At 33.7% G+C, this 13,177-nt stretch overlaps 1 protein-coding gene across 1 annotated transcript; it reads right to left on the bottom strand.

The window, feature by feature from the left end:
- Nucleotides 1-5,468: 5,468 nt before the first annotated feature.
- On the bottom strand, nt 5,469-11,795 carry LOC138185506 (endocuticle structural glycoprotein SgAbd-1). The gene is made up of 3 exons (XM_069124488.1): nt 11,629-11,795; nt 9,287-9,420; nt 5,469-6,548 (listed from the first exon to the last, which is right to left on the bottom strand). The coding sequence occupies exons 1-3, from the start codon at nt 11,638-11,640 to the stop codon at nt 6,281-6,283; spliced, it is 414 nt and encodes a 137-aa protein (XP_068980589.1). The 5' UTR covers nt 11,641-11,795; the 3' UTR covers nt 5,469-6,280.
- Nucleotides 11,796-13,177: the final 1,382 nt, after the last annotated feature.

Genomic DNA, 13,177 nt, shown 5'->3' with positions numbered 1-13,177 from the left:
GAATCAGAGTGTCGCATAAAAAGTTAACTGGCTAAATATTTCGTTAAATGTCGATAAAACTCGCGAAGCACGATTTCATAGCGTGAGAACATTCAATTATGATTATAGGATTGGTGAATTAAACGATGATTACAGAAGTGACAGACTACAATAAATCAGTCCTAGTACAGACATATATGTCAAGTAAATAAGTGTAGGTTTGGATTACATAATCAGCACTCGGCTTTGATGTACTAGTAGTGCGAGAACTAACAAGGAACGTCGCTTAAATATGATACTTGGATTTTCATAAAACTTTGCAAATTCATAGTCAAGCAATATATTCGACACGTACCTTGTTATGGATAATAGTCTGCAATCAGAGAGTGAAAGCAGCTCGTAATATGGGCATCTTAGATGCTTTTAATACAAATTAAAAGATCCGTGTTGTTATCGATTATGGAAATAAAAGGGATGAAAAGATTTTTGGGGCAGTAATTAACCTAGCTACTAAAAAATTGATTATGCGATGCTAAGGACAAACGCGTAAATTTGAAAAATTATATCATATTTTATGTTCCTTAAACCTTAAAATGCAATTAATATGAATATCTTTGTTAATTTAAAAAACATAAAAGTTGCGTGGCTGTAGAGAAATCGTTTGTTTCAATATATGAAACAATTTTCTAATCGCGTTCTTTGTAACACAATAAAAAATAAAATAACAATAGGTCAGTTTAAATTTAGATTTCCAATGGTTAACTAAGATTGATATTTTCTCATTACAAAAGAGTAATATCACAATACTTAATGTAAATCGTTACGTTAAGATAAACAGCTCGTGCCTCGTTTTACTATTATTTAATTTATCACGTAGTATTTTTATATCACGTATACAAAACACGACTATAAAGATATTTAATGCCCTAATGTATATCAAGCAATTGTTTGTCTAATTGCCACAGCGTATTGTATGTAAATAATGCGATAATGTCCTTCCAGCTTGGGTCAAAATACATTTGCGCTACTATACTATGTACCATATATTATAGTATATTATATGGACCTTATATAGAGTATTGCCTTTTGACGTTAGTATCGTATAATGACAACGAGGATACTATACGTATACTAATATACAAATATAAAGTCAGTATTTTTTATTTAAGTGTAAAATTTGTAGTATAAAATTCTTAAAGAAGCACATACATTTTGAAAAATCACCTGATTTTCTCTAATTCAAATACCTTCCCAGATAAATAAAGAGCACAGCTGTAAATAATTTACTATACGAGCGAAACCAAGCTTAAATTCCATTTTGTCGGAGATACATCGTGACAAATCCAGGCCCGTGAAATATTTATGACTCCCGAGCTTGTCGATCTGATCGTCGATCAGCGGTAGCGAGTACCTGTCCTTCATCGTGATGGCATTTCGACGCACATTCTTTTTCGGTTCCTTGATCATCTCACCTACGGTCCTTCTTTCCGGCTCCGCGAGACGATAAGTCCGTCACGCATTTAATTTCGAGCGCCGTTGCGTCTGTTTTTCTTAAGTCGCGCGTCGACGACGACCTGCAACATCGAAATTCGTCGATCAACGCAACGTACTTCAGACGCGCTCTTTCCTCGGTCTCACCAAATTGTAATTTGATTTTCGCGATCACGTCGCAGACTTCGACATCCCTTGTCGTCGCGATTTGCTGGCGCCCGAGCGTAGGAATTTCGTTAAATATCAAGCGATTTCCATGTTGATCGTGACTACATGATCTTGTAATATGAAGTTCCGTCCGACGATGACGGGATGCCGCGTGTATTCGTCGGGAACTACGAATGAGTCCACGTCGGCCTTCGCGTTTTGGATCGCGATCGTCACGCGAGCCACCATGTTCGCCACCACCATGTTGTCCCTGGCTACCGACGACTATCCATTCGTTTCCCGTTGACACACGCGCTAATCTCATATAAATTTGCCACCGGTTTTACGCGGTCGAGAATATTTATCCGTTTGCTAGTATCACCCTCCTTTGTTGCACCGCAACCTACCACTCGGCATCGGTAGCCTTCCTTTCTCGGTCGTCCCCGTCGATTCCCGCCCTTGCGATGGCATGTCGCCGACGGTGGTAATAACGCTTTCGGATCATCATCATGCTGCGCCGAGCGTACGGTGTGGGCAACGGAATGCCGCCGATCGCTATATCCAGCTGATACTTATCGGGTATGTCGATGTCCAACTTCCACAATTCGCATAGCTTCTGGAAACAACAGTTTCCTAAGTTCTGGCCAGGCCGTGCTTCGTACAACGCTGCCTCCTTGAATAGACGGCTAAATGGTAGTTTCTAAATGGTAAAGTTTCTGCGGCCCTGCAGTCGCGTGGCGACCAACCGCATCACCGACAAGTCGTCCCGATCATACCGCTTGGCAAGTTCATTGCTCGATCACGACATCGTCCTTCAGGGGGCCGAATAGAGGGATTAACGTTTCGCCGCCGGGTCCACAAGCATTCGCTCCAGGCGGTCTAATCGGCCGTCGTTGGCCGGGGTTCTACGACACCCACGCGGTGAGCGCGAACGCGGACGCGGATCCCTTTCCGTCTTATCTGTAGCTTGAAAACCATACGAGCCGAATATAAGTAATATATATGAATTCTTCAAATGAAAAACTGCACCGATATCTTTATAGCGTATTAACTTTTGAAAACAAAAAATAACCGCAGAAATCGTCCGTTTTTGGTGCCACGACTTCTCAGCAGAATTTTGTGCCAAATGATACCTTATAACGAGACACCAATCACAACAAAATTTCAAGTTACATCGATAATTAATTTTTGAGACAGGAGAGATCAGAGAAGTCAAAATTCATTAATGTGGCAGCCTTTATCAGCTTTGATATACGGACTTTCTGTCAATTGGACAGAGTTTTGCTAACTGCCAACAACGAATTTGAACTTAGATCTCCAAAATTCACAGTGGCCGATTCAATATGGTGCACGATATATTAAAAAGAATGCCGGGTAAAGTATAATATTTGAACTACAAAATTTGTTACCTGAATGTGTCTTTTCGCGGATATTTTGGTCGCTAAAATCGAAAATGACGGTCATTTTCTATGGAAATGAATGATTTTGAAAATTCGGTCTTACAAACATTTGGCCGACAAAGGCTTTAATTGTAGAAATCGACGCAGGACCGCGACCATATCAAACGATAAGCGGTGAAACGGTAAAATAAGAGCCAATTTTGAGGTGAGCTCATCGCTTACCCTTCTTTGACCCTGTAACACCGATTCAAGTAATATTACATTTATAAACGGTTCACTCTTACACTTTTGTTTATTTATGTGTAATAAATATAACGAATGTTATGAATGCAATAAACAAAATAGTCGTTTTATTAACAATTCTATAAGTAATTTTGTTTCTTCCATTTATAAAGTATGAAAGAAAAACTGATTAGTATTATCCCATAGGTAGAGTAATTCCTTACTCTATGCATTAACCTTAACCTTATGCATTTCATATTTCATCATGATACAAAGAATAAACTAATTTACCTATTTCGAACAGTATTTTTAGCAAATTTGACAATTCAAGCTTGTTTTCAGCTAACTTTTCTTAAGTGATCGATATTCCCCCATTTTTCCCTACATTGGAACCAAGATCATCAATTGTACTGACATTAATCTTTCTTGATTTTGATTTTTCGAAATGTCGATGGATACATTAGATACATTAGAACTGAATATATGCATCGCATGATATTGGCCGTATCCGGTGAACCATGCAACCGTTATAATGTGGCTGCAACAGTCAGCAGTTTCGAGCACTATTTCCGCACGCGCAGTAATATTATGCGATTGATTCTCCCCCGGCTTTAATGTTATCGATAAATATGAAAATGTGCGTTGCTTCCCACTAACAGAGAATTTTCAAATGAAATCCCATATCTTACATAGTATGATGCTGCTGTTCTAAATTTGACGTAAGTTTTTCGCAACAATCAATGTATTGGGAATGCTGTTGATGGAATAAAGCTTATATAGCAGGTATTCTTTTTAATATCGAAGAATAAGCAAAAGGTTCGTGCAATTCTTGTGTCTTTTAGGATCATAAATACGTATTTATTCCTCAATATTTATATTGGCCCCTTCAAAGTAGTCCCCATTAACGATAATACATTTTTGTCAACGATTTTACCAGTCCATGAAACATTTTTGCAATTCACTTCGTCGTATGCTTCTCTGTTCGCACAACGTTTTTCGTTTTATGTCTTTGATGCTTTGAGATCGTTGTCCTTTCACAGATTTTTTTCAGTTTTGCAAAAATAGAAAGAAGTCGTACGGTGCCATATCTGGCGAATAACAGCTCTATCATATCCATTTATATCGATCTGGCGGTAGTTGAGAGATCATAACCGAGCTTTACCGAAAAGTTTCGAACGAGTAATGCGCGTGAGCAGATTTCGTTTCAAGCATTCACAAGATCGACGACATCACAAGGCTACAACTTACTTAATAGAAAACAAAATCTGAGATATGTAATCGATCAATCTGAATAAGCAAACCGAAGTAGGTCACAAACAAGTGAATCAACAACATAAAATAATCGCCTTTTCAATCGGCACATTCTAGAGCGGAAAATTACAAAATTGCACGGATTTTTTTATCACAAGATCGTATCGTTCAGCACGTGGAAAGGGTCATTATGAATTTTGAAAATCTTTCAATTCGTCGTTAGTAGTTGCAAAAACCCTCGGAAATAGCTTTTTAAAGTATTGAACTGGCCTAAAGTCGATTTCTTTGATCTTTGGTATCCTAGAAGCGAATTATCGGCTCAAGTTGAAATTTTATTGTAATTGATGCCTCGTCATAAGGTATCATTTGGCACAAAATTCCGTTCCAAAATCGTGACACCAATATAATTCCAAATAATCCCTTCTTTTTTGGATTATTCGTTTATCGTGCCGCGTCAACCAATCAACGGTAGCTGTAATAAAGGGATCTCGAGTCACCCTATTTCTAACTTTAATACTAATTTATATTCTGCCAAAAATACTATTATTTTTTGGTGTCCGTACATTTTTGTAAGGTAGTGTGTGTGTTAGTTATACATAGTCGCATCAACTACGATCATTAGCGACTATTTTAGGTTATACGCTCAAATGCATCATCGTGGTACTCGCGTACGCTAAATACTCTAGAGGCTCTAGTGCTTTAAGCTACGTAGATATCTCTTTGTTCGCTCCAAGATAATAGTAGCCTAACGCCTTAAGTGCGTATAACTTATTTCGATATAGCTGAAGTTATGGAAAGTATAAAACACTTGCGAGATAATCAGAGGAACCGAAAGTATACCGTCATTTTTCCAAAATTACTTTTAAATTAAGATGCAAAGCATTGTGCAGACTGAAAGTTCACATTTATTTATTTTTCCTTTTAAGCTTTTCGTTGTTTTTTTAGTAAAATCAAACAGTAAAGTATACAACACACGAATGATCGCGATATCAATGTTTATTTATACATACATAATATACATTATAATAAAATGTAAAATAAAACGTATTCCTCCCCTTCTTCCTTTTCCATAATTCTTTTATTTCGTCATTTTCTTCGCACCTTTGTCGGTATACACAAAAACAGTACACTTATAAAAGTTACTTGTATTACGTGCAAAGAAATAATGTATAATAAACGAAATTGAAGAACGTAGAAAATACAAGTCTACTAAGATTAGCAGTAGTCTTTTCATATTAGGATTTATAAAGCGACATTCTAGTACATGATGTTCGTGGCAGGCATTTAGAACAAGGTCAATATGATCAGTAGATTAGAACGATATTAGACAACACAACATAGAAAGTGTATTTAATACTTTGATGCATAACTGGAAATGTCGTTTATGACACGAGATCTTACGAAATTGCATAAATTCAGTAAACAACCTTCTAATAATGTTTTCACAAGAATCTTATTTTAACTATCGATATTTTGAAATGCACAATTTTAATTAGAAGTATTTTAAGATCATTGTATCGAAACTTAATCACTTGTTATGAATTTGAAATTATAACGACAAATCTCAATCGGTTTTCTTATATTTAAAACACAATAGAATAATGTTGAGAATGCTATTGCAAAGATTGAATAAACTGAATTTACGGGAATGCACACGCATTCGGATATCGCATGTCAGAAATTTATCAAGGATTATCGCTTACGGTTGTAAAAGTCTTCTTTCGTCTATGTTGTATTGTTCCAATTTATTACACATGAGCTTCCGGTAGCTAGTACGTGTCTCATCTTGATCAGTATCTTCTGTAGGGTTCTTCTTCTTCAGGGTGAGCCGCGTTATGAGCCAAAGCACGTTGTATCGCTACTGGAATCGGCGGTGGTGTTGGCAAATGAGCACCGTTAGGTTGGAAACCATTCTCGTCAGCAGTGTAAGTAACCAAAATCGGTGTACCATCTGGTGCGGTATAACTAAATTGTCCTCGTACAGATTCAATTTGATTTGGTCCAATAAACTTTGGAACGCCTTGTTCTGCTACGGATATACCATTTTCTGTATCGTAACTATAACAATGTACATAGATAATTTAGAAACCTTTGCATACCGTGGTTTATCGTGCTATATAGAAAAAAATGATGCAATTTTTTCGTACAACATTATAATATTATTATAATACTCATTTTCAAATATTCATTTTCTAGTTTTGTGAATTAATTTATCGTGTATATTATAAATAAAATTTTATGTTGCTTTATAATCTTATTTCGGTACAGCAAACGTATTTCGTTATAACTATGTTGTAGTTTATATTAATATACTTCCGAAAGAAGCGAAAGGAAAAGATCGATTGTTATAAATATACAATACAACGCTTCGTTTCTGAGAAAATCGAGTTTGAAGATTTGTGAAGTATACTTTAACTTGACCAAATGCCGATTAGGTATGAGTTGACAATTAATAGGAAGTTATTATACATGTGAAAATAAGTGAGAAATGCAAAATGTGAAACTGATTCGTTATAAAGAGATCAATATTGGTTATTTTTTGAAGGGTTGTCGTTTCGTAAAAGCACCACCTCCAAAATGCAAGACGAAGTTGATAGTTGGCCCGATTCGTTAAACGTTATATGACATAGGAGAGGCCAAGTTCTAGGCGCGATCTTCGGATTGTACATTGTACGTACAGTAAGTAGACAGCGGCTACCAAGTAGATAGGTAGGTAGGTAAGTAGGTAGGTCGATCGTAATTATTCTATTGTGTAATGTATTATTGCTAACTGCGCAGCCGACTAACACGAATGATTAACATCAAAGCTAATTATATATCTTTTCACAGCTGAATATCCTGTAAGTCCTTCCTTTCCTTCTTTTTCACTTCTCTGTTTACGCTTCCGTACTCTTCATTTTAAATTTGTATTTGTTCGTGCGTTGCATTTAACAGAACAAGCTATGAAACAACCTAATTGATATTGGAAAATTATATTATATATATTTTTCAGAATTCATGTACTATCTTCGTGTGTTACATTTATCAATTGAAATAATTATTTTCTTTAAATTACTAGCACAACAAAGATAAATAACGTATTAATAAGACAAAATATTAATAAACATCTACTTGCAAATATTTGCAATTCCAATATTTTTGAGTAAAAATCTATGAATTAATACATGCAATATATAAGGTTTCTATAAGTGAAGAGAGAACAGATAGAATTTGATAGAATTTAGATTACAAATTGATATTTTTAAATATTATGATAATCAAAGGAACTAATTTAGTATTTTAATAAAGAATTTAATAAAGAATATTTTAAGAGTGAGAATATAATAGAATATACAACTTGTATATATAAGTATGTATATATGTATAATATTGAAACAATTAAATACAAAGATCGATATTTTTCTATTCAAAAGTTTTATATTCAAGGAACAAAGAAGACAATATTTCAACGTTAATTCCAGTAATTTTAAACAGCTACGTTAAGGATATCTAAAGTCACGAACATTTTATCACAAGATAAGTTAGACTAATTTTAATAATTATATTTATATGTAGATTTACAAGGTCATTGTATGATATTTATAATAGATATATAAAAGTTCCTAACCCACTTAAGGAATCAAAATTATTCGAGTGTTTTACAAGAATAGATGTTAACTTGACCTTAGATTTGTTCATGACCTTAACGTATTTAATTGTGGTTGGGAAAATCCAAGTGCGATAGAAAGTTAAGTTACTACACAAACCGCCAAATACCGGTTAACTGTGTAAAATTTGTTGCAGTCTTTCGAATCAAAGTAATCGTTTATGCTATATTTTGCATTAACGAATGCACATATTTGCAATGAAAAACCGATAAGACTAAATCACTAACAACATATTCTATTCCCGAATTGGTTAGAAAATACATCGTGAAATTTGTTGCTATCTGTCTAACCTGAACATAATGTTGTAATGCAGAATGTAACAAAAACTGTTAGGGACATACCCGAGATGCGCACATTTACATAATTACTTCGTGAAAATCAAACTCTAGCGTGGGAGATAGAACGAATATAATAGATAGGATACGTAGGCAGACGTTTCTACGATATCTTCAAACGTAGAAGTTTTATAACTTCGTAATAGTAGTTACCGATTTTTATATGCCTAGAAAAATATTAATGCAAGTACTTATCATAGAATCAAAGGAATATGAATATCGCGTATGTTTAATTAATCATAAGAAGAAAGATGCTTGCAAAGGGTAAAAATTCAGTAAGTATAAAATTATACTTTTTGCATCTCTCTCTCTCTCTCTGCCTCTCTCTATATATATTATTCTTAATGATATGTACGTAATTTTGCATATTTTTGATATATTTTTCATATGTACGGAATTACGTATACATTTATTATGACATATCGTTAATATCCACTAAGACACGCGATATTTCATTCGCTAATTTTTTCAATCAACTTACATTATCGAATTCTATTTTCGAACGGTGTACGTACTGTTTCTTCCACATAGACTTTACGTTTCTAGTGAAAGTTACGAAATATAAAGTAGTTGATATATTTATAACATTATGATAAATCATTGGTTGGTCCTGGTAATAAAATAAGGTAAGAGGAATGCAGAGCCTGTAATAGACTTGAAACAAAGAATGACGTGAACAGATGACAAAGTGTTTTTAGGATTGAGATTATAAGCGAGCCCCTTCGAGCGTGTCGAGATTGCTTTTGAGGAAACGTACCTCGACGACGCTTATCGTTCTGTCGACGTTCAGGACGATGTGGAAGGACGATCTCACCTGTAGGAATACGATCCATCGGGAGAAGAATCTTGTGACTGTCGTAATATAGCGAAACGTCGACCGTAGTAGTCAGGGTTGTACGGGTATCTGTTGAATTGTGCACAGACCATCGTTGTGAATCCCAAAAAAACCTAAGAGAGAACGTAAATGAACTTAAGTGCCTTTTAAAGCTATCTGTTTTAAATTGGACCACTTGTTTCCATATTATTTACACCAGGTATTGGATATGTTAGTCTATGAAATAAACAATTTATTATACCTAAGGGTTATATTTTTCCTTAAGGAGAAAGAAACGGTTGATCACGCGCACAAAAATGTGTATAGAAATGAGATTCGGAGGAGACAATTATAATTTCAGAAAAGGTTACGTTTTAAATGTTTCAGAAGAGAAGAAAAAGAATGTCAATTTTATTTTCCTTATTATACTTCGATTAACGAACTTTAGCGAGGCACAAGACGATTCGTGCGTCCTTGAAAGTACACGAAAAAAATAGATAATCTATTATGTACATACATATGTGTATGTTTAAAAAGTATCGTCTGTCGTATTAGCTCGACGTAGAAATGATATTTAATGACAAAAGAAAAACATTCTTGATATGAAGAGAATCTCGTAAGTGTTTTAATAAAAAGTTGTGACAAAGATATAAACTCTTACGAAAACGACGATGAACTTATTTTCAACGCAGCGTGGAATTGATTATTTTTTATTGACAGGTTTATAAATTAATATTTCATTTGTCGTATAATTCAGTTGTATATATATTTTTGGATAAGTGGCAAACTAATTACAGTTTTCCTAGTTATAAATAGTAATAATATTTTTCAGAGCCGCGTGAAATGTTAATATGAAAATATCTTTGGAAAAGGTGGGAAGAGTATTTCTCATTTTGCAATAACGTAATAATTATTTTGTAGATATATCTACGTTTTTAATTGAATTTGCTTTTCACACAGAATAGCGTACTTGCCCAACTGCATAGATCGTATATTAATAACAAAGAAGAACTAATAGAATGAATCGCATGTGGGCAGACAGCTATGTAAGTTATGAATAATTATATGCATCTGATGCGCTGCGTATTTTATCTTCTTTATCGATCTGTTCGTCTAACACTAATTATATTGCATTATTAAGGAAATCTTATTATTTAATAGAAAATATGTACACATAAACTGCCGATTTATTTCTGTATTTATTAACTTATTACAGTTATTTAAAATATATGTCTTTCAAATAGAAGAAAACTCGATTTCAATCGAATTCAATAAACGCGATGTATGCGATATGTATAAATGTCTGTCCCTCATATACATCTACACAATTTTAACGTACTTACGAAATTAAGTCAGTGACGCGATTAAATTTAATTGTATAATCAAAACTCTAAATTTGTAAAATAATGTTGTGCCCTTGAGTTTGTGCAATGTACGTGAAGTTAAATAGTTAATTTTATATTTGAAAGTATGTATGTTACATTAAATATAATTATTGTCGTACAATGGATCAATCTCTGATTAAATGTAAGTTATCTTCGGTAGTGCAACGTTTTATTCATCATGTATTGGTTTGAAATTATTATTGAGATCGCCGAAACAAAACTACGAGACATTTGAAAGAAAGGCGTTTCAAATAAGTCAAGATATACTAAAACATACCTTATAATTTTATAATTTTATAATATTAAAACAGTACTTTATAATATTTAACATACATTGCACATAATTTATAGTATATTTAGAAAATGATGCGTATAGCATTCGGCATCTTTAACGATTCTAACAATTTTTCATAACTTGATCGATGCTGTGGTTGTAATTGCTAAGGAATATGCGAAGAGATAGGAAAATGTTGTTAAAAACGGATGTAGATGAATTTTAAGAAAAAGCAAACAATATTCCTCGTTTACGTTTATGTTTGACCGATAAACATATTACTAGATTATTTGTTTTTTAGTAGGCGTCAGTAATGGGAATGACAGTTTTTGTTAATCGATAGCTTCAGAATCGCTAAATGTTTGTAATTGTCAGTTGTTTAGAAAATGTTAAGACAGAACGTGTATTAAAGACGTTGGTTATTTGGTTTCATTGTAAAAGTTACTCAGTAGGAACAAGTTCTTTGAGAACTGTACCTCGTCACAGGAATCGCATTAATGTGTATTTAAAATACGATGTAACGTATTTAATAACTTTAATAACGAACAAAACTTGCGTAACATTTTACAAATTTGCCCTTGTTGCAGTTATAGAGATATTTTTCAAGTATCTTAAGGATTATGTATATTAGTATTGACTAACAAATTGAAGACAATGGGATTAGAGTAATACATTGCACTCACAAAAATCTTCATGATGATTAGGCAATAGCAAAGGTTGAAAATCCTTAATTAGTCACGAAGCCACCTGGCACGACACGATTTTTGAAAAGTAATGTTCAATCACGGTCCACTTTGATCTTCGAAAAGACACGTGATAAGAGTTCGTCCTATCCTGTAGTGCTTAGAAGTACGACATCAGACGGATTACGATGAGGTTTTATAGTCGCCACAGTCCTATGCTTCTACTTCCTTCCCGCCCCGCCACTGAGTCAAACAAGTTGAAGGGGAAAGAATATGTTTCATCTATTCGTATAATCTATAAGTAGGGTAGCGATTGCGTTCCTAACGAATATTGCCGATTAGCAAGGTATTTACGCATTTACATATATTTATATACTTTAATTTTGCTAATTTATAAGAAAAGAAGGTTTCTAAACAAAGCATAAAGAAAGATAATAACACGGGGTTACATTTTTGGTAATATGCAATGGAGTTTCGAAACATCAAAAATCACAAATTTCCTATGTTCCGTAAAAACATTTATAACTGCGCACATCCACAGAATGTTGAAGAACTACAAAAAACTGTATTTCTTGTCGATCGTACAATTTATTCTGGTTACAAATATAAAATCTTGTTAGATCAGTAAAGAAATGTTTCGTCTGCTATATTTATTCATTTAACATATACTCATTAATTTGTCCATCATTCGATTGGGGTTAGGTTGCGCTTAGGTTGGGGTTAGGACTAACCTTTTCGTAAATATTAAATCTTTTTAAAAATAAACATCGTTTTGTGCATATATGAACGTATATTCGTACTTGACGATCAGTTATCGTGCAATTCGATACAAAGTACAATTTGGATACTGAATACCTTTTTCTTAATCTTAACTGAGGAATTGCTTCAATATAGAATACTTGGTTAGAATGTGATAGTATAAATATGCAATGCGTAATGTGTAAGTCTATTCATTAAAAAAGAATAAGCTCGGAGTTACGATGATTGTGGTGAAAAGATAAAAATAACTAGGTCTATATTAGGACACATATTTTACAACAAAATACGGTAGAAGAGAACCTTGTTATAATATCAATTGAAAATATAAATAGATATTGTTCGTAATTAAGAACATATAGACAGTCTTTTGCTTAGTTCTATTTAATCGTCGTTGTTTCTAATATAGTTTTTAATAAAAGTTTCAGTCAAATAATTACTACTCTACTCCCCTGTTCCAATAATATTTACCAAGCATTTAAATATCGTTCTGAAAGAGAATCCTAAAAGGAACTGAAGTTCTCAAAAAAAAAAAAAAAAAGACAGAAAAAGAACACACACACGTGTGTAACAACGATATATCAAAGATGACTCTGTTAAACATTAAAGGATAGATCAATCATTGGCTTTAAAACTTGACATCTTATCTTATAGTACCGGTATCGATGCACGAATCTGTTATACTTGCATGTATTATTACACACAATGCAATGTAAGGAAATACACGAACGAATCTATTTCGTAAACTTTACGCGCATCTCGTATGCATATGTATATAAGAGATATAATTCCT

This window comes from Bombus flavifrons, chromosome 12 (assembly GCF_040668555.2).
Source record: "Bombus flavifrons isolate JBK064 chromosome 12, iyBomFlav1_principal, whole genome shotgun sequence".
Lineage (NCBI taxonomy): Eukaryota > Metazoa > Arthropoda > Insecta > Hymenoptera > Apidae > Bombus > Bombus flavifrons.
Note: the sequence above shows the minus strand (reverse complement) of the source record. Positions and strands in the feature narration are given on the sequence as shown.

Coding starts and splice junctions, on each gene's coding strand:
- LOC138185506 (XM_069124488.1), bottom strand. Junction 6,549..9,286: donor GATGGATCGTATTCCTACAG/GTGAGATCGTCC, acceptor ACATTGTTATAG/TTACGATACAGAAAATGGTA.